This window comes from Atractosteus spatula, chromosome 6, assembly GCF_055471065.1.
Source record: "Atractosteus spatula isolate fAtrSpa1 chromosome 6, fAtrSpa1.hap1, whole genome shotgun sequence".
Lineage (NCBI taxonomy): Eukaryota > Metazoa > Chordata > Actinopteri > Semionotiformes > Lepisosteidae > Atractosteus > Atractosteus spatula.
This window is the reverse complement of record NC_142711.1, coordinates 20,243,535-20,266,582: the sequence shown is the minus strand read 5'-3', so window position 1 is coordinate 20,266,582 and position 23,048 is coordinate 20,243,535. Positions and strand designations below refer to the sequence as shown.

The 23,048-nt window shown below is 38.4% G+C and overlaps 1 protein-coding gene across 1 annotated transcript in view; it reads right to left on the bottom strand.

Annotated features, from left to right (window-relative positions):
- myo3a (myosin IIIA) overlaps positions 1–23,048 on the bottom strand; it is a 103,804-nt gene that overhangs the window by 57,320 nt on the left and 23,436 nt on the right. The window contains exons 4-6 of the mRNA XM_088918461.1: positions 15,195–15,299; positions 14,057–14,156; positions 1,843–1,919 (exon numbers count right to left, since the gene is read on the bottom strand). Coding sequence (XP_088774587.1) covers positions 1,843–1,919; positions 14,057–14,156; positions 15,195–15,299 — 282 coding nt within the window. The remainder of the gene's footprint in view (positions 1–1,842; positions 1,920–14,056; positions 14,157–15,194; positions 15,300–23,048) is intronic.

The following is a 23,048-nucleotide window of genomic DNA, read 5'->3' as shown; positions in this document are numbered from 1 at the left end:
CTAGATATCACACCCGAAGAAGGCTCCACAGCCAAAACGTTGCGTTTCTTTTCTTCTCTTTTCAGCGCGGAATAAACCTTTACTTGTTCCTTAACAATGCAAAATGTAGATCATTAATAAACAAATGCGGTTTAAACTTATAGATTAATAACAACAGTTTAAAATCTTTAACCTGAAAATAGTCAATTCTATTAATATAAATGCATTTCATGCCTGAAAGTATAATATGTACTATATTCTGGCTATGCTAATTAAAAAAAAAAAAGTTACCAACTTCCAAAAGCTTTCTAATAAAGGTATGGTTAATTGTGTAGCTGTTAACATATTAGGAAACTGTTCATAATATTTAGCTGCTTACATAATAGTTTGTGTAATGTACTTGTATAAAAATAACAATGGTTGACAGCTTGTTAGCAGTTAGAATAGTAATAATCTAGTATTTTTACATATAAAGAAAGATACAGTCAATAAACATTTTGACAGCCAATAAACAGTAAACAGCCACAATAAATACGCAGTTATTAAACTTCAGCTCCATCTGAATCTTGCTAGGTCAGCAACACTGAAACAAATCTACAGTATGTCACCTTAAATCTACTGTGAAGTTAAACAAACCTAAACAAACAAACACAAAAAATTGAGAATTACTTTGGTCCAGCAAAGCTCCTCTTCTGAAATTCTTTCAGGATAAAGGTGCCAAAATCCACCAGTTACTTGTTATGCTCGTACTGTTCAGTTCGTAGGTTTGCGTGTTTACACAGTTCAGCCTCCAATAACATTATGGGAAATTCCTGAATCTCACACGCGGCACGTAAACCGTCATCAAGATCCTTCTGTTCTTTCTGTGCATTCTTTGCTATGAAACACCTGTCGCAGTGTTTTGCTTTCTGCTTAGTTTCTGACACATTATATCATACCCAGCTCCTCTCACTCTTGATTTCAATAAACAAAGTGTTTATGTAAACATATTCTCTGGTGACCTACAGGCGAAATCCTGCTTGATATATCTACTTAAAACCATCACCCAAGTCAAATATCAAAAAGGAATTTCTCTGCTTTTACAACAAATTAAAGTTGTTTACATAAAATACATTCTTTCAGTGCTATAGCTAAAACCAAAAGCTACACAAAAGTTTAAAATCAGCAAACAGAATTTACCCTAACAAGCCTACAAGCTATAACTTAAATACAGTACTTAATACCACAGGGTCGTTCTGTGAATTACACATCAAAATAGGAAGAGTGCATCACAGTTTCTTGTTAACTTTGAGTGCTTAATGAAAAAAGCATTAGACATGTACTGTATGTCTTGTCTAATGATTCTAAAGTCTGTTATATTACCAACCCTCTTTACTCTAAAAGGGAAAAAAGAAAACCTTTATTTTATATCAATTTTCAAAACATATACATATGTAACTGTGGCAATCATTCTAATATACAGTAGTAACCAAGTTAGCTAATTAAGTTCTAAGTTCTACTAACACTTTAGTTTGTACAATTACAATCTCACAGCTGACAACATCCTGCTGTAAACAGCCCACAACATGCAAGCACTGACCACAAATGTCATGTACAAATCTGCCACAACAAGTCCATCTTATCTGGAGCCTTATTACACAACAAAAATCCACACTTCTGTTAAAAAGTTTATTTATTCCACCACAGTAAGCATGTTACACTTATTCTAATCTTCAGCCATGAAAGTGATCACATATTAGAGCTGCAACACAAGCAGAAACATGGAGGAACTTCAGGGCCTTGCCCCCAGCAAGCAGTTTCTAAGGAAAACAATTTTCTGACTCAACAAGTTAAACACTGAGCCTGACACAAACTGAAACTTACCTCTGGTGCCATCCAAAAAGGAGTCCCCACTGAGGTGTTTCTACGGAGCCGGGTGTTTGTCAGCTGGGCAGAAACACCTGTACAATGCAAAAAAGCCATCTATTCAGATTGATAGATGTTGATGAAACACATGACATATAACAGAACTATCTGATATACTAAGCATTTAATGTCTTTGGAATGTCAAGATCTTTAAATAAATTGTTTTAATCTGCTGTTTATTGTAATGTGCAGCTGAGTGGCCAACAAGTATGCATCCCAGGGTGATGCAGATAGCTCTAATGCTATGGTGGTTTTGTGGAGTTTTTTTTATATTTTGTTTTTGAAACAAAGATGAGACTGTAACATAATGTATATTCTCCCACTTGTAAATACCTTATGAAAGTACAAGAGCACACACCCAGGTTATGTAGTTAAGAGAAGTTCCATATTTTTCTTGAAAAATGCTGACTTTGCAATGCATTGTGGTTATTGTAGTTGTACATCCCTTCCCAGGTAATTGGAATTTAAATAAGTGTAAATAAGTGAAAATAAGAAGCCATACAGTAGGTGTTCTCTGCTTACCATTCATAATATTGAACTGCACCTTGCAAATATTGTTACTGGAATATATATTAATAAATTCATATTTCAAAACTAAATGATTGATTGTCTTTAAAATATTAAAGTAGTAGTAAAGTAAACATACAGTATGTCCATCAGGAAGAAAGTGGAGCACCTGCTGAAAACACATACTGTATCAACACAAGAAGACCTTGCAAACTCCATCCAGAAGGCAAGGAACTGTATCTGTCAATGATTCTAAAACCCTTCTTTGTGAAATTAAATTACTAAATTACTGCCATATAAATGAGAATTAGTATTTTCTATCTCAAACCAATACACTGTATTTTATACAGGATTTCATCCGTACAGTATGCATCTTCATAATACTAATGAAGACCAAAATTGAAGTATTTTCTGTTGTAAGAATCTTAAAGAGCTGCATAACACCTTCCTCTCCCATTGAACCTACTCTGACAAAACTCATGCATATGGTCAAACCGACTCTGATCAACCTCAGATGAAAAGAAAAATTAGGAACTGAAAATGATAAGCTAAAATACTGGCTCTTAAAATGCAGCTAAGGGGTAATCCTAATTTAGTCCCACTAAGTAAAGCAAGTGAATCACAACAAGACAGAAACATCTTTTAAATTACAACTAGCTATTTAAAACATGAATATTCTGGTATGAAAAATTTGACCTGAAACTTGGAACTTGTTAGTTGTTTTGTATTTTTGTGGAAGAGAAGTCGATTACAAAACTTAAAAACATTCATTTTTTTATTGCTTTGCTTTAAGTGTCTGAAAACCCAAAATTAATCTGAAATCCCAAAGAGATACAGAACATGCAACAGTGGTAACACAGGGCATTAACATGAGTTATGTGATGTGCATTTATTAACCACAACAGGGTGACTTGAGGTTTCAGATCTGAGAGTTAAACAAAGTGTGCGATTAGAAGATACCACATCTTTGCTGAGATTTTTTTGTGAGCAGTCATTAACTACAACAATTTAATTCTGAGTTCCAACCAGTCATGGAAATGGTACAACTATGGCTCAAAACCACTGTGATTTTTTCTGAAACTCCCCACTTAAACAAAGTATATTTCAGCCCTGCCCACAGCAAAACAAAACAGGGACACAAATCAAATGATGCTGTTTTGCACATGTAAATAGAGCACTCTTTTGAATGACAAATTGTTACTTATACTGAGGAGGTCCAACTGAGCACATCAAAGCATTTGCATGGATGGCCTGAGAGTCACTTCTTGGAACAGGGTTAAAATGGAGCAACCTGATTTATGTGTTATACAAATGATCATACAAATGCTTAAAGGTCTATCATTTACAGTACATTTAAAATAATAATAATAAGAAGAAGAATCAATCACATTTGCATGGCTTTTTTTAACCACAATGAAACCCAAGTGAAGTAGCACTATTTTCAGTGCCAGTCATTGGATACCAGCAGCCGTCCCTGCACAGGTGATGAGGACAGACGTTAAGGGGGGTCTTCAGATTGGCCAGGTTGTCAAAGCCATGAGAGTAATCTAACTAGGACTATTATCCATACTCTTTCAAACACGACACAGGGTTTTCTGTGACTAAGAAATCAGGACCTCAGGTTTAATATCTCATCCAAATGCCGCAGTATACAGCCACAGTCTCCTGTCTCAGGATTGACCAGACACTATCTGGCTTAGCTTCTGACATTTAATGAGAACAGACTTCCAGGCAGTAGCACTGCAATCAATACACTGGACATATCATGGCTTTACGTCCAAGATGTAGCTTTCACATCTCGAGTTTACATACAGTTTAGAAACAAGAAATATGATCGTTACTTAAATGTGGCTGAAGACAAAATAATGTAAATGGATTACTGCTGCCTATGAAAAAGGCACGAATGAAAGAAAAATCATCAGAAGAGCCTCTACTGTCATTGTATTGCAGACATTCTGATGAAACTACGTTCTATTGTTACTTATTTCAGCTTCACACACTGTACAGTACCAAATTCAGTCCTGAAATGCTCCACTCCTGCAGGTTTTATGTTTTTAAAAGTGGCAGAACCTGGAGAGCTCAGTCTGTTAACCTGCCCCAATTCAGGCAGTAATTAATTTGATTAAATTGATAGCTCATTAAGTGTTATGCTGGAAAGAAAACTTGAAAGGCTACCCCTCTGCAGGACTGGGCTTGGAAACCCCTGTTCTAGTCATTTTGTCTCAGAATTAATTAATTTTATTGTTGTCCACAGATTAGTGGTCTCTTCTCTCTCGTTGAGCATGCTGTGTGTATTTTGGTTGCGATCGTTTGTTTCACTCTTCAAAAGTGAAAACAGCTCTAAGCACACAAGCATTTTATACTCTAAATGTTATTGTGAAGGAAGAACAACATTATGGATGTTCTTGTTGGTTCCCTGGCCTTGAGGTCATTGAAATGTTATAGGATGTGCTTTTAGTCTTATATAACCTGACTACTTTTAATTATACAAAAAAAGTAGTGTAGGTGCCTGTCCTTCACAGTTTTCACCAAATTCAACAAAAAGACTCAAAGAAACCATGATGGAGACAGAATACCAAAAGGCAAGATATCCTTTTTAACAGTTAGTTTTTTTTTTAATCATTTCATCTTGTTGATGAAATTATTGTAATTATTTGGAGTGTAGCCTCCATAAACAAGGTTGGCTTACACAGTAGATGCTCAAGACATTTGTGAAAACACTGGGCCTTTTTAAGTCTCATGGTATAGTAACACTTCTTACAGTACAACCACACCTTTTATTTTGTTGTTCATGGAAAATTACAAGCTGCATCACTCATTTGAACATCCTGATTTGAATCCAATCTAATGACCATGGAAAGCAGCGACTAGACTGTATTTGCAAACATTCTCAGGTAACCAGTCCTTTTGGTTACACGACAAGCACTTAATGCAGTCAAATGGCACTGTAGATAAAAATTTTACATCATTTTCCTTTTAATTGCTTTCTCAGGATCTTAACACATTTATTGTACCGCAGTTGATCAGTTGTGGCCCTTGGAGTTGAGTGTATCTTTGACTTTCCTTTATGCCCAGCAAGACACAGATAGAATAAATGATTTTATCTCTGTTTAAATCGTTTCAAAAGAAAAGTATACGCATTTACTACAGTACAAGGCAGTCCTACCCCCCACACGTGTGTGTATCATACAATTCACCTGGTACTGTATGTGAATGCCAATGAGTTGCATGGAAGGGTTAATCATTACAGAATACCTATAGCACTTATCCACCATTAGTACAATAAAGCACATACTGTATCAGCACAGCTGACATTCTTCTTAATGGACACATTTCTCAGAAGATAACTTAGGTGGATGATGGATCCAGTGTTGGGCTGTTCAATATTTCACTGTTCATGAAATCCATCCATTTATTTTCTAACCATTTCTTCCCATTCAGAGTCGCGGTGGAGCCAGAGCCTATCCTAGGGTACACCCTAGACCGGACGCCAGTCCATCACAGGGCAGGGTACACCTTGGACTGGATACCAGTCCATCACAGGGCAGGGTACACCCTGGACCAGACACCAGTCCATCACAGGGCAGAGAGACAGACCAAGCACAGATACACACACACTCAAACCAGGATCAATTTCCCCAGAAGATAATTAAAACACCAACATGTCTTTGGTCTGAGGGAGGAAACTGGAGCTAATGGAGGAAACCCACATGAATACAGGGAGAACATAAAAAATCCACGCGGATAGCACCCCAGGAATTGAACCCAGGGCTTCGGTGCTCTGAGACAAACCATTTATTCAAGAAATCTTAATATACTGTACACAGGAACAAACAGTATAAGGTTAATTCCATACTGAAAAATTAAAAGCAAAAAAAAGCAGTGTTTCAGCCTTTTCAGTGCTATCTTATCCAGGTGTGAGGAAGAAAGACAAAGGGAGCAGAAATTCAAAGCAAAGTGTAATTGTAGCCTGGAGAGGTGAAGTGGGGAAATACTGGCCTGGAGAGATCTCTGGTCCTCAGTGCTCTGATCTTGCCCCTGAAATGGTTAGCCAGTCTTCTTCCTGTAATCCTGGACATGATTATACTGACCTACTGTATCTGCCTGTGTCCTTTCACAGTGAACCCAAACTTCAATTTCAGAAGGACATCAGAAGCTCAATTGATCCTTAAATGAGGATCACACCAGCTACCATCTTTCAGTGAGCAAAGGATTTCTTTTTAAACTATTCACAGATATCAGTGTCTCACTTTTTACTTCAAATTTGTCTCCCTGGCAATTGCTTTGTACAAACCTTCTCACAGGCCAATCCTTGTCGTCCTTTCTCCAGGTAGGGGCCGGTTAGCATGTTTCTCAATGTGATATTTTCTTAATTTTCTCCCTAAATTCCTTTTTGTTATTGTGCACATTCCTTTGCGAATACTGAGTACTTGACCCTAAGAACCGTCAACCCCCATTCTAACAATGCTAGAGCTCTGTCTTCCAAATGGCAGTCATACAGTACCATCAGCTTTCCCCTGCCTTTTTATATTTTCTGCTTAACTGATATTTGCACTCATTAATTGCATAAGCATAATATTGAGTGCGGGTATTTCCTTAACAGCTTTGTGAGGACACTAGAATTGTCTCGATTGGCCAGAAAGATCACATGGCTTCTCTGCTGTTTTCCCCATTTACTGTACTATATTGCCACATGACCTTCTGTGCCCCTTCTCACATGATGTTTCTTCAGTTCTACCTCCCCACCTCATCGCTTCATGTTCCCACTCTCATCCTCTTTCTCCCACACAGCTGAAGAGGCTCCACAGCCACAACGCGGTGCTTTTTATTTTTCTTCAGAGCTGACATCTTTTTTTTTTCCTTTCTACATCACCTACTAGTCTTCCGCCTTAAACCTCTTAAAGGACATATTCCACTAGGATGATACAATACAAAATAAGAACTTACTGATTTAAATGTTAAAAGCGTATTTATTAGAAGTAGCATGTCATCACCATTTTATAACACTAAATGCGGTATACAGGCCTCGCCTTTTCCCTTTAAACAAATCTTTCAATCTTTTCTTTGTTGCAAATGTACCCTTTTAGAATCTATGAGGCTGACTGTATCCCTTAAAACAATCCAATTAAAATGTATTAATTGTAAAATAAGCTCCTCTTCTGTTTTCACCAGTCTCAAATGAGATTTGGATATTCAATGATAAAGTGTCACTGACGGTTTTGAATACATCACTCTCAGCTGATTTAATTTGTTGAACTGGTCTGGAGCAAGTGAACTTCTGGCTGCAATCACAAAAATAAATTAGCATAAGCATAGACACGAACTTATAAAAAGAAGTTTTATTATTTCTAAACTCTGTTACAAAATGTAAATACATATTTGGTAAGTGCACTGTATCAGTATTAATTCCGTGTGTTTAAATAGCACTTCATTCCAAAGAAGCCAAATCAAGTTGCATATGCAGTAGAAAGGGACTACTTTCATCTACAGTAGCTGTGAAGTGCAGCACCCTTCAGGGTGACCCTCCACAGTCACTGTTTTTCAGGAGGCCCACTACACAGCAGGTCAAGTGAAGAAGTGAGAACTTGCTTCACCTACTGGATTAAGGGGCAATTTCAAATAAGGCTGTTCAAGACAAAAGTTTAAGTCTGGGATCTGGTCAGAAAATGGCTGATATATATACTAAAACAAATATTTTTGTCAGATGTCCACTAAGAATACAACAGCATACAGTACCTCAGGCAGGGGAAGTTCTGTATCAAACAATGTGAGCATGTGAGAAGCAGAAGTGATTCAGGCACTAGAAGCGCTGATTAATATGTACCAAGGGCCTGATGGTATCATACTAATTACTATTAAAAGAAAAAAGAGACCTCATTTACACAACTTTCCAAATTTTAAATTGAGTTGTAGAAAAGATGTTAACTCTCTGCAGTCCAGAAAAGATACGTTTAGGAACTTAATGGGATGTTCTGCACTGGCAGACTGAAGGAAATTGACCTTTTTTTAGGCTTGAAGAGACTACAGGGGACCTGATTCAAGAATTCAGAATCCTCAAAGATATTTACAGAGTGAACCCCGAGGAGGTTTTCAGAATGAACAGTGAAACAAGAAGCAGAGGGCATACTGCAAGTGGAAACTACGTGGGGATACATTTAAAAATGTATACATTTAAAAAGAACAGGAGGCACTACTTTACCCAAAGAGTTGTGGGAGTATGAAATAAACTGCCCATTCAGGTTGTAGAAAATGATGCTCTGGCTTCTTTCAAGAACTTGCTGCATGACTTCCTTGAATCAAACGGCTGCTACCTACAGTACCTAACTACTGTACCTGAATGGCCTCCTCTTTGTTTGTAACCTGTCTTGTGTTCTTATGTTCTAACATTGCTTCTCATCCCAAAATTTGTCAAGTCAATCTTTAGCCTCTTATCCAAACGATGGCACTTTCCACAATACAGTGTCCCTGGTCACCATAATGGGACATAGATTAGTGCCCCTTTCTGGCACACCATCACATACTGTACAGAAGCAAGTTTTTTTTCCCAATAGACATCTCCCATTCCTGTATGGACCAAGCGCAACTAAGCCTTGCTTAGCTTCCAAGATCAGTTTAGATCGGTAACTCTGTTGTCACTAGCTTAAAACAGTGTCAGGTCATGTTAGCTCACACATAAATTCAAATTTGAAAGACCACATGCAAAATTTTAATATGATTAGAATCTCCTGAATAAATGTATTTATGCCTGCAAGATAAAAGTGTAGCAAGTGGTATACAGTACATGACATCTGTGTCAGTTGCCACATAATAAGATGTACTGGATGATTATTTGTGTATCCTTCCATTTTCTAACCGCTTAAACCACTACAGAGTCATAGAGGAGTTAGCGACTAAAGTAGCAGGCTTATACATATTGTATACAGATACACAGATGCAGGCATACAGCATCCAGGTGGGGCTGCACATTGGTGGTGGTGGAGGGGAGTCCCCATTACCTGCAAAGCGCTTTGAGTGGAGTGTCCAGAAAAGCGCTACTGTATATACTGTAAGTGTAAGCAATTATTAATGATTATTATTATAGTACACAGACACACACTCCAGACAGATAGCCCCAAAGGTTTGGAATTAAACTCATGGCTCCAGTGGTGTGAGGCAGCAATGCTAACCACTGCACCTCCCATGCCACCTATTCATATTGGAATTGGACATTCATATTGGTCGAGCTTTGAATAGCTAGATAATAGGCCAAGTTTACAGTAGAGCACAGCGGATTTGGTTACAGGAGCACTGAGCAGATTTTTTCCCCATTCCCTCTATGAACTATGAACTGAAAAAAAAAACGCCTGACTTAAAAAAAAAAGCACTTGATCCCCTCAGACACTGAACACGTTTTAATGCAGCTGTGTCTAACCACCTGAAGTGATACTGGTCAACATCACACACAGGGGGATTGTGGAAAGAACCACAGCCTATTAACTGGAAGTATAAAAGGGAGAGTGGGAAGCAGATCATCAATAAAACTGGACCATGTCTGTATGTTATGTGCGTTCGTAAGTGATACACTGTACAACATACAGCTCACAAGCAATTTGAATACTCTTACAGTATTTCATCCTTTGACAATTTTTGTCCTGACCCTCCCAGAATGAATGAATCTGGCATTTAAAAGCACTTAATAATAGCTATTCGTTTGCTGTAGTGCTTGGATGTGAAGGACACTGAATTTTCACTAACCCCATAAAACATTTAATAAATGTATAGATCTTTTGATATAATAGTTCCATGAATAATATACCAGTTTCACCTGAACAGTACCCATTTAAGCCATTAGGAATATTTTTAATTGTGCTGAGTGATCGGCAGCCTATTTTGGGAAATATCTTTATGTGCAGCATACATTCTCGATTCTCCAAAGAAACAGTGATCAGAAAAGATTATGGAAATTTGCTGGCAACATAATTTCAAGGCTGGCACACTGCACTCCCCACTATTCACCATGCAGCAGATAACTTCTTCTGCCCCCTTCCTTTCCACTACATTAGCTGCAAGCCTGGCCTGGGGGCAATGTTGAATAATTATCAAAATGATAACTCTGTCAGTTAGAATATTGGTGAATACATTGAAAAAGCCCCTTCCCCCCCTCAACCAGAATTTATTTTTCTGTGATGAGTCACTGCGGGGGTTTTATCAATCCAGCTGCTCAGCCAAGCGTGCGCTCAGTACAAAACGTTTTGCTTCACGCTTCAGATTATCGCTGTGCGACACTATACTTGCAAGGAATAATGGGCACGTGCCCGACATCCTCAAATCCAGAGAACCTCAGCACATCTCATAGTGTGGCATTCAGGCTGAATGTGTTTTCTGCAGCAGAGCCATGTGTGAACTCATTTTTAGTGACCAAATGTAAAACAAAAATGCCATTCCTTTTAGCAAGCTTTAATCTTTTTTTTAAGTGACCTTACCTTTGCCTTTTGAACAAAATGTTGTTACGTGTATTGTATTTGTCTGTGTTGAGACTGCATCTGTGACCGGACTGTTAATTTTCCCGTTTTGAAAACAAACATTTGCATAGTTTGTTAAAAAGGAGCCATTTTTCCTGAGCATAGGAACTTAGTCTTTCAGGTCTTCCTGTGGTACATTTCAAAGGGTAATATAATAGCATGTAGTAAAATGCAATCATTTCTCTATTAAATAATTTTCCAGTTACAGTACTTCAGGGTTGCAAATCAAAAGAAAGTGACATTTTGAAAGGTCCATTACCTAGTAGGAGATACTGTAATATCGAACTTCACCCACTGAAAAGGATGTAAATTTAAAGTGACGTCTTTTGCACAAGTGTCTCAGGGTATTTTTAGAAGACATTCCAATAGGGTGTTCAACAGCAAGACCCGTCTATATCATTTTCCCTAGTAGGAGGATTTAATGAGGCTCTTTTTTATGGCAATCAATTTACTGGTACAATTCTGTCTTTTCTAAGGCCACTATAAATAACATACCTGTCATTCCTTTTGCAACTAACATTACAAAAGAGCATTTATATACATGTGTCCTTATTAGTACTTTACCATGTTTCATCTGGGAATGTGATAAAGGCAAAGTCATGTGTTGTAGAAGAACAATCTGTGGGCTGAATTATGCATACTGTACATTACCTTCTTGATTACCTTCTGAACTGTCCCAAGGTCAAATAATCATCTTCACACGGCAGAAGGAAAGATATTGCTAATCAAGCCGGCACTCATCCAGAAACTATTGAAACAGTTTGAGATTTTCCTACATTTTTTGTTCAAATGAGGTGAGACCATGAACACCTGGCATCTCACTTAATGAATTTGTTTTGTCAACTCTGTGAATTTGAACAGCAGTTATTAATGTGAATTCCTTACTCACAAGGGACACACATTGTATACTCTGTTATTTGCCTCCTTATAAATAACTGCTGTATTATCTCAATTGTCTGCACACAGAACAATACCACACTTACGTTTAACCTAACAAAATTAAGAAAACAGCACTAGTGTTTTGTTCACATTTACTTTTTAATTGAAGGCTCATGGTTGGGAACGTGTCAGTTTAAATTTGTGCTTTTAAAGTCATTTGAAGACAGAGAAGAATTTAGCCACAACATCGAGAAAAACGTAAATGAATCATCTGTATCTTAGAAATGAACATTGTATGAAACACTCCAAAGAGTGCTTTAAAGTTTAAGAAGTGGAATAAGTGAGAATGCTGAAGTAAAGGGCAACAAAACATATTGGGGAGAAAACCTCTCGACATGAATATTACACAGTGATTGCACAGAATATATATTGAATAGCAAAAATATTGCAATACTTCATTTTTATAATAAATGGTATCCTTGTGATACATCAGCATAAACAGGCATGAGTTTGCAGCATGAGGTTATCAAATACTACATACTGTACAGTATGTGAAATGGGAGTCGAACAATAAAGTGTATTTCACTGTGTAAAACAGTATGTGTAGGAACAAGTAATAGGTTTATTCCATGCTGAAAAAAAGAAGAAAGAGAACACAACGTTTCGGCCGTGGAGCCTTCTTCAGGCGTGAGTGAAGAAGGCTCCATGGTGAAGAAGGCACCATACTTCACACCTGAAGAAGGCTCCACGGCCGAAACGTTGTGTTCTCTTTCTTCTTTTTTTCAGCATGGAATAAACCTATTACTTGTTCCTTTGCAGCCTACGCATGCTGACGCAGCCTATGCATGCTGATGCTGATGCTGACGCAGCTACCCACCTAAACAGTATGTGTAGTTTCCTTTTAAGTTGGTTATATTTATTGCTGTGCTGTTAGGGCTAATTTGAAAAATGCAATGTTTATTTAAAAGGTTATTAAAGGGAATTAATAAATTAAATGCAAATAAGTATTTCCAGTATAAGTAATTATCTCACTTGTATGTGCTACTGTACGCATCTTTGTTTTTGTATACTAGAATAGTTGTGTTGTATTTGAATGATAACGTTTGCATAGTGAAGCCTCTGTACAAAGCACCATGCAAATTGTCTCTCAAGCACCTGCAGAACTTAATTGACCTTGCGACGCAAGATGAAACTAGATGTGGTGCCCAGGGCACTAAACCCATCACCACATACTTCCAAAACACCATGGACAACAAAATCAACCACAACAGCAGAGTTCATCCGTCTTTGTTTTGTTTGCTCTGTAAGTTCAAACACGGTTTGTATCACTCGTTCCTTCATCTGACCCATTTCTAAAGATAAAGCAAAATTCTGCGATTGAATTCCTGTAATGTGAGCAAACAAGATTTTTTTGCTGCCCCCTCATCCCGTTTTATGTACTGAACTTTAGTTTGGGGACAAGATTGTTTTCATAAGTATGATTTTCAGGAGGTTCCCTCAGGTATTGATTACCGTGTGCTGACATTTTTTAGGTAGTGATAGCTGTACAGGACTTAGTAACAGCACTGTGTTTCCAGCCCATACAGTATGAAGGTACAGTAAATAAATACATTTGATGGGGATGAGCAAAAAAACGACATCTTTCATTCCATCATTCCTTCTACTTTAACTTTTACTTTAACAGCTGTATCCAATACAGGATCGCGGGGCAGCCGAAGGCTATCCCAGCAAGCAACAGGCACAAGGCAGTACACATCCTGGATGGGACGCCAGTCCACCGCAGGGCACACACTAATACACACATAGATAAACACGCACAGGCTCACACCAGGGCCAATTTTTCCCAGAAGCCAATCAACCTACGAGTATGTTTTTGGACTGTGGGGTACCCAAGGTAAACACAGAAGAGCACAGGGAGAACATATAAACTCCATGCAGACAGCACCCAGGAATTGAACCCGCACTGTGGGCCACTGTGCCACCCAAATTCTGTCATTGTGTCTGCTAAACAATATGCATTCATAATGCCGTGAGGCTGTTCAGATAATTTTCTGCAGGTATCTACAGTTAGAATAAGAAAGGACTTCTGACGTTTTGTAAAAAAAAAAGATTAAAACATGGTTTTTAATTTCAGCTGAAGCAATGTTCTCTCTGTCTGCATTACCTACCACTGTCTTCCCCCATTAATGCATTTGGCAGCTTAAAAAAAATGTATGCAATTAACAGTGAAAGGTGCTTGACAGTAATGGCTTTGACCTATCAGCTGCATGCTAATAACCACATACCGAAATCCACAAGCTTAATTCCGCCCTCTGTCGTGAGCAGGATGTTGTTTCCCTTGACGTCACGATGGATAGTCTTGTTCCTGTGTAAGTGCTGAAGGCCCTGGAGGATGGGAAAGAAGTCCTGTCAACACATTTTAGTCAAATGTTATCCAGGATGCTGTTTTTCTTGTGGTACTGAAGAGACCTTTAGGATGGAAGAAAGAAAAGAGTGCCAGAAGCCTTCTGCAGTCAGATTCAGAATTTTCAGAACTAATTTTGTTTCACATCACCTTCCCTGCACAGAATTTGAGCCCAAATTTGAACCGCTGCTGGCCACAGACTTTTCTAGAATGTGAACTACAAGATAACTGAGAGATGTTTTCTCTTGCTTTGGCGTCCAAGATCCTGTAGGTTTATTATTTAGCCAGAAATCTGCTACGTTTATTATGTGAATCATGTGAAACAAGACTCAGGGACCACATATTACTTTTTAATAAAGATTAATATTGTGGAGCAGGTATGGATTCATTCATGCTTTTCAAAAATTGAAGAGCCCTGGTTCTCTCGACAGTATTGTGCAATGTGAAGCAGCAATGTGAGTGCACAGCTGGTATGTGTTTTTGGAAAAAAATATGTGTTTATTCTGGAGCAATATACGGCCCCAGGAAAATCTGATAATGAATTAATACTGATGCAGCGCATCACAGCTCTTTGTAGTGGCAAGACGACTTCACCACGCTGCTGTGTGACTCGTTACACTGCCCAAAGAATCTTCACTGGCCAAAGATCGATAGGTGGCACTTGTGGTGCATTAGCTTCACTTAATCTGTTGTCCTACTTCTTTAAATCCATTTAATATGGAAAATTAATATGGAATCATGTATTGTAAATACATGTACTGTGATCTGATTATGATCATTATGATCTGCATGCAGTATCTGTGTCTCCTTTGGAACGACAGCTGATACCAAAAACATTTCAGGAGGTGCAAGAGATAACAGAGAAGACTCTGAAAAGATAAGAATAGAGTTTCTGAAGCACAAAGCTAACTGCATGCTGGGAATTCCAACAATAAGCACTGAAACAGATCTCTGAAAGAATGAATGGAAAGGAATCGGTCATAAAGAAGCCAAAAATTAAACCCGTTTCAAACTCTTACCATAAGCGCTTCATGCAGGATATAGGCAATGATTGGCTCATCCATTCTGTCTCCTCTCTTCAGCAAACCTTTCACGAGATCTGTTACAGATCCACCGTTGCAGAGCTAAAGCAAAAGACAAGAGGTCACTGCTATGACAGACACCACTTCGTGACTCAACACAAACCCAAGAAAAGCACGGAGTTAAAAAACACCATTAATGGGATGAGATTACATCTTAAATATTATTTATTCAAACGCTCAACGCGAGATGATGATATCACAACAAATGTTGCTACAAACACCGTATGTTTAGCACCTATTCATGTGAAAATATTCGGGATTATGTTTATCAATCCTTAAAACCTTATCTTTCGAAAACAGGTCCCGTAAAATCCGAAACATGCCTTTGCAAACCGTGGATTTTCATAAGAAGGATTTATTGGGCTTTGAGGTGGCTAAGCACCTCAGTCATTAATGATGGTCTTAAAGGTCAACATCACCCTTTAATTCAAAAATAGTGTTTTATACAGTATTAACAGTTGTCTCAGTCACAAGAACAAAAACAATAATTACACCTTACATCCTTGGGCTTTATTTTTCTTCCCAACAAATTATTGTCTTGCAGCATATGAACAGAGTTGATCATTATTCTCTAACTGATCACCAACATTCCTGATCAAGCATTTTTACTTCTCCATTAAAGGTCTTTTAGAAGATACTTTTAAAGGCACTACCTTTGGTTACAGTTTAAAACATATGATTAATAGAGCAAATATAAAAATGTTCTTTTGCTATGCGAGAAACTGTTATGTCCTGAAGTCATTGTGTCAGTTATGAAAAAAAAGTGCAAAATGCACAAAAAGTAGAAAATTAATGTAAGTGGCCATTCTTTCACATACATTGAAAATCTCAAATCAGACAATCGAACTGGCACCAGTCTAAAAACAAATCTTTATTAAAATGTGTTATCCCTCACAATAGGTGAGTCATATGAATTTAAATTAATAAAACAAACTAAAAATAATGGAGAAACTATTTTAAATATTATTATATCTATATTTTGAGAATATAATATAATTTGAGAATTCTGCTTCAAATGATTTCATGTACAAAATGACTTTGGAACTGACACTCCTTAAAATAAACAGCCCCTGACATTGATAATGTGGCTAATTTGCCCTGTAAACACACTTTTATGTACACCCTTCAATGTAATAAGTAACGTGTGATCAGTGTGTTGACAACGCATGCTGAAATGTAAATCACAAAAAATGATGTTCTCCTGGATCGCGGTAAACTGTCATGTTGTAACTGTCCTACACATTTTATAATTAAGCTATTAACAGAACAGGAAGAGGCTAAAAATCTTGTAAATCGCAGCAGTAGGTATTAACCATCACAATCTCTTAATGTACCATATTAATATCAAAGACTTTCTAAAGCCTGTCATCAAGAACACATCAAGAATTTTATGGCCCGGAGTCATTTTATAAGCATTGCTACAACTCATGCAGAAACTCTGGTTCCGTCTGTGTTGACGTACAGAAAAGCAAACAGGAAAATCCAGGCTTAACCTCCACAAAAATACATTTTCCTCATCACTTCAGGAAATGTGTTTAATACTATACTCTGGTCCTCTACAGCACGCTTTGAGCAGTGTAGGCAACTCCAAAGCCATTTCTTTTCAATGAGCTGCATTTTATCAAAAGCGGTTTAAACTGAAATCTGATAAATGGATTATGTTAATTTCATGTTTGAAATTCTAATGAGAAAACCCCATAAAATACTGTATATATTAAGAAATCTCAAAATATATTACAAACTTTTTTACTTTTTCAGTTTCTTTCAAACATAAGTTTTTTTTAAATATAGAGAATAGTACTGTATGTTTTCCAAGACTGCTTTGAACCAAATGAGCTACATGTTCTTAAAACAAATTTAAATACATTTCTACACTAGGTCCATAATTTTGCATTGGAACCAACTCATAGATCGCCTATTTACTTTTTTTGTTTTTCTTACAGTATTATAGTTTTGTACTAAATTACTTGTATACAAATCATTTTTTCCATGAAAGTGAATTGCATTAAATACTAATATAAATTATAAATACTCTCCGCTAGTAGAGGCTGCAACTGAAAAAGACTTTCAGTCACATAAAATGTTTATGTTGCCACAACATTTACATCTTCTTAATAATGTGAGATAGCAATTAAAAAGGTTAACAGTCCAGCTCTGGAGCCTATCCAGAGAAGAGCAACCAAATACATTGTGGAGCTTAAGGGAATGTCTTACATTGCCAGGCTGAAGGAGTGAATCTTTTTAGTCTCAAACAGACAACTGCTACAGGACTTCAAGATCCTCAAAGACACTGACACAGTCAATGCTGTAGATTTCATCAGAATGAACAGACAAACCACCAGAATGAACACAAACCAGAGGACACAAGTGGAAAATACTATGAAGAACATTTAAAACCGAGCACGAGACACATCTTAACCCAAAGGTCTGTGGAAGTACAGTATGGAACAAGCTAACCAGCCCTGTGGTTGAAGTAAATACTGTATCTTGGCTTCTTTCAAAAAATGACTGGATGAGATCCTTGGATTAACTACTGAATTCTGTGTGAGGTACTGTATAACTGATAACTATCTTCCTTCCATCTCTATATCCTTGAGGATAAATTAAATATCAATCCCCCAATCACAGTAGTACCTAATTTTCCAGATATAATTTCTCCAGCTTAATATGACATGTGAACAGCGAAATACCTTAAATATACCAGAAAAATCTCTTTTGAACAAATAAAGTACTAAGAATAAAACCTGTTATTTTTATTCTGATATATCTTCTCATTAAAAGACTTAAGCATTTTTTTTATTATCACAAGTTAACAACAGCTGTTTAAAATATTGTGTTACTGTTATTTATGGCTCTAAGAGACAGCCTTGGAGTCTGCTGAGAACTGAAAACGTATCAGGTTAGTAAGTAATAACTAGGATTAAGGTTAAACAGGAAGTTCAATAACCAAAAAATAAGATTGAAAAGGAAATTTAATTACCAGTAAGTTACAGTAATCAAAGATATCTGGTCAAATGCTGCTTGCTATCCCAAATTTGGAAAAATATGAGCTTTCCATAGGACTCCGTGTATTGTAGAAGACAGGTTATCCTACACATACAATACATGAACTATTTCTCTTAACTAGCGGAGAATAGCTATGATCGCATAATTACGTCCAAGGAGGCAAAAAATTAAGTAAAGACAATTCACATCCTTTATGCCTTTTCAATATAAAACAGGACTTTCGTCTGTATGGTATGGCTGGCATTTTTATATGTGGATACGTTTCTTGTTTCACCCATTTTGTGAGTTTGACATAAACGAATTCTGATCAAAATGTCACATGCTTAGTAATTGGAGCTTTGAGAAGGTCTACAATAGGACAGAAAGAAGTCCTCTAAAATCTACGGCTGTAATGAGTTCTTTCAAAAACATGAAAACACAAAATTGTCTCGCTGTTGTCAAGGCAACAGTAATAACCCCTTATTCAGTGCAGTCTCAATCTGTCTTGAAAGAACAGAAAAGTGCTCTTGACTAAGCACAACTCTAACAAGAGAAATAACATGGAGATAAAGGTACACAAATCGTTCTACTATATCTGCAAAGATAAACACTTAAAAACAGAAGAATCGTGCTGTCAGGCACTCTTTTGAGCAATTGCTTTGCTGTCTGTGTTTCAATCAGAAATTTAGCTTCAATGACAAAGAATTAGTGTTAAAATAAAGTAAATTTTGCACCCAAAGACAGAGCTATTTTATAATATGGCAGTGTATTGAAAATTACATTAGATGTCTAAGTATATACTGTATATATATTTTTACACCAGAAAATTATCTTATTGCTCCTTGGAAAAGATGGCTGAGATATGTTTAATTTTAACTTCTTTGTTATCTGAGGCAATTTAAAAAAATAGGAAAAACACCCTGAATACTTACAAAACACTTTGTGGGGAAGCCCATGGAGAGCTGACTCGTTTGCTCACTTCCATGCCCTTATTGATAGAGCTATGTAAAGAAATCGCACATCTGATCACATTTACACCCTGCACACACTGATAGACAAACACGTCCACCAAAAACACAAAGGAAAAATTTTTGCCTGCTTTGTCGATTTCAAAAAAGCATTTGACTCGATTTGGCATGAGAGATTGTTTTATAAACTACTCCAAAGTGGCATAGGGGGCAAAGTGTACGACATAATTAAATCAATGTATTCAGAGAGCAAATGTGCAGTGAAAATTGGAAACAAAAGGACTAAATTCTTCACCCAAGGCCGCGGGGTGAGACAGGGCTGCAGCCTGAGCCCAACACTGTTCAATATCTATATCAACGAATTAGCAGGAATGTTGGAGCAGTCTGCAGCTCCTGGTCTCACACTACACGACACAGAAATCAAGTTCCTGCTCTACGCAGATGACCTGGTCCTGCTGTCGCCCACAGAACAGGGGCTGCAGCAGAACCTGGCACTGCTGGAGCAGTACTGTCAGACCTGGGCACTGACAGTCAATCTGGACAAGACCAGAGTTATGGTTTTCCAGAAGAAAGCCAGACCTCAGGGAAACAGGTACAAATTCACACTGAACAACAACACATTGGAGCACACATCCAGCTACACATATCTCGGTCTCACCATCAGCTCTTCCGGGAGTTTTGACCTGGCAGTGAAGGCACTGAGGGAGAAGGCACTCAGGGCTTTCTACGCAATAAGAAAGAGGCTCTTCAACATCAACCCACCAACAAGAATCTGGCTCCAAATACTTGAAAGTGTAATCCAACCCATTGCCCTATACGGCAGTGAAGTGTGGGGTCCCCTCACAGACCAGGATTACACCCAATGGGACAAACACCCCACAGAAACTCTGCACATGGAGATCTGTAGAAACATCCTCCGTGTGCAGAGAAGAACTCCTAACAACGGGTGCAGGGCCGAATTAGGCCAGTACCCACTATTGATAAACATACAGAAAAGAATATTCAAGTATTGGCTACACCTAAAAAACAGTGACCAAAATTCCTACCACCACAAAGCCCTGCTGAGCCAAGAGCTGAGCCCAAAACAGAGCCCCCTGAGCCAGCTGGTCCTGAGGCTCACCGACCTGAGCCACACCGACACTAACCAGCCTCAGGACAGCACTGCTAGAGCACCACAACCCAGACTCAACCACATCACAGCACAGATCAAACAGCAATATCTCACACACTGGGACACACACACACAGACACAACATAAACTGGAATGTTACAGAACCTTAAACAGACAATATACACTAGCTGAATATTTGACCAAAATAAAAAATAACAAACAGAAACAGACCCTGACGAAGTACAGGTTCAGTGACCACAACCTGGCCATAGAAACTGGGCGACACAGGCAGACCTGGCTGTCCAGAGAGGACAGGCTGTGCTCCCACTGCCAGCGGGGAGAAATAGAGACAGAGGTGCACTTCCTACTGCACTGTGACAGATACTCTGGGATTAGAGAAACATTCTTCCCTAAATTCAGAAATCTAATCCCAGAGTTCCCACACCTGCCAGAATCACAACGGGTCCCAATCCTACTGGGAGAGGGAGGAGGGAACTCAGTTGAACTGGCAGCCCAGTATGTGATCTCCTGTCACAGCCTGAGGAACAGTGAGTCTGTCTCCCAATAATGCTCCAGCCGCCTACAGAATATGTCAATATTGTATAATATGTCTTTGTTGTAAATGTCTGTAATATGTCTGTAGATTTTATTTTACTTCTATTTTTGTTTTGTTTCATGTAAATATCATTACTTTCATTTGCTTTGGCAACACTGATTGTACCCATCGGTCATGCTAATAAAGCACCTTGAATTGAATTGAATTGAATTGTAAAGAAATCCTTGCTGAAACAATGATAGGCCCAATACACCTGATAAGATCAACAATATCAGAAAATGTTAGGTGCCTGTAACTGGGCAGCTTCTATTGTGGGGAAGTTTTGTTTATTTGGGACATTGGGACAACCATATTAGGGTAAAATTGTCTACTAAGAATTTTTAAGAGATCGGTGCAAATGTGTGCCAGAACAATAGGTTAAGTTCACACATTTGCAGATGGGAGAAGCATGGACATTGCTGCTGTTTTCACTCATTAAGCAGTCTCTATGTACAGGGACAGAGACAGACAGAGAGAGCGCGCCTGCCAGCGTTTGGTTTGGAAAGAATCTCCCTGGGAGAAGGCTAACATCTGCCTCTCAGCTGTGGAGGGATGTATGGGTTTAAGGTTAGGATCCGGCTGGACAGGTTAGGCGGTTGAGGGAAGAAGTGCTGCTGGCTCTACCAAGGTACAGTACATGCCCAACCACGATGAGGAGAGCATTCCCAGAGGAGCCGGTTGACTCCATTGTGGTAGGGGAGACCAGGAGGGGAGGAGCCATCGATATTTTTCTCCATTGGGTTAGTTGCAAATGGTTGGGAGTCCTGGTACGTGAGCAGCTTAGGCTCCTGGATGAAAGTCTTGCTGGCCTCCTCTAGGTTGAGTGATAAAACCTCCCTCACGGGAATCAAGAAGGCTCAGGGAATGTAGTAGCAGACCAGACCTGACTGCTGCTATGTCAGAGGTGCAAGTGTGGGCTATGATCCTGGCCAAATAGGATCAGCCGGGTAGGGTAACACTGCTGCTATTAGTGATCATTAGTGGTTAAGACTATAAATGGCTAAGATTTGGTTAATACTGGGGGAAAGACAGGGTTATTTTTCTCTTCCTTGAAACGGTGTTTGGTTAATAGTCATCTGATTCCAAACCCCAGAGGGTGTTAGGGTTGTCCGGGCTTCCACACTCTGTGGAAGGGAAACACAATGAATACAGTAATTACGGTTTATGTTGGTGGGTGTGTTCTTGGGTCGGTTGCTGGTGTGCAATCTTTTGATGGTTAAGGTTCGCAGTTTTTGTTACGATCTGCGTATTACTATTTAGGTTATGGTTCACCATTCTTGTTTTGAGATCAGCTTATGGTGAGAACACAAACTTCCCTAAGGACCCTGTGAAGCTTGGGGTGTCTGGTCCCAGAGTAAGCTTCCTCTGGAATATGGATAAGAGACATTGGGCCACATGCCTCCACACTGCAGTGAAGCATCAGGACCGCCGAAGAAAAACCCAGCCTTTAGCCATTTAGCTAAACCATTAGCTAAAACGCCACAGTTCACTAAGCTGGGAGTCAGTTAATTGTCTGTGAGTGGCTGGTGAAAGGGTTGCCATGGTGCTCATGAAGGGACAAGTGACAGGACCCAGCTGCATTGTCAAAGAGGAAAAACCGCTGGAAGATTCTTGAATACTGTATGTATCTTCTAGATAATCAGATCCCCACATCGCTCAGTAATCACCGGGCAGCAGGTTCAACATCTATTTATTGGAAAGCACTTTAGTCTGCCCAGTATCTTCCCTTCTGCTGAGTTCAACGTTAATTTACACTTCCGTTCTCTTTCCAAAACTGAGACCACTGCCAAATGTCACTCCCCTTACCTTCCTGTATTAAGCACACTCATGGTAACTGTAGAATCTAGATTTTGGCAACAGTAAAATCACTGTTTAACCTGCCACCTAGCATTATTCATCCACTACAGTTTGTCACTTCATGGTACAGTACAAGCCCTGATCTTGAAAACGAGGATTCTGCTACATTTATAATTAATTATAAAAATAATTTTAAAGATTTGATTTTGATTTCATGCCTCTGTTATCTGTTAATAATCAATGGAGTTAAAGTTATCAGCTATCTGCTGAAAAAATTACATCCTTAGGTCAGAGTTTAGAACTTTGCAAGATAATGCATCCTTTATTAGTATTAC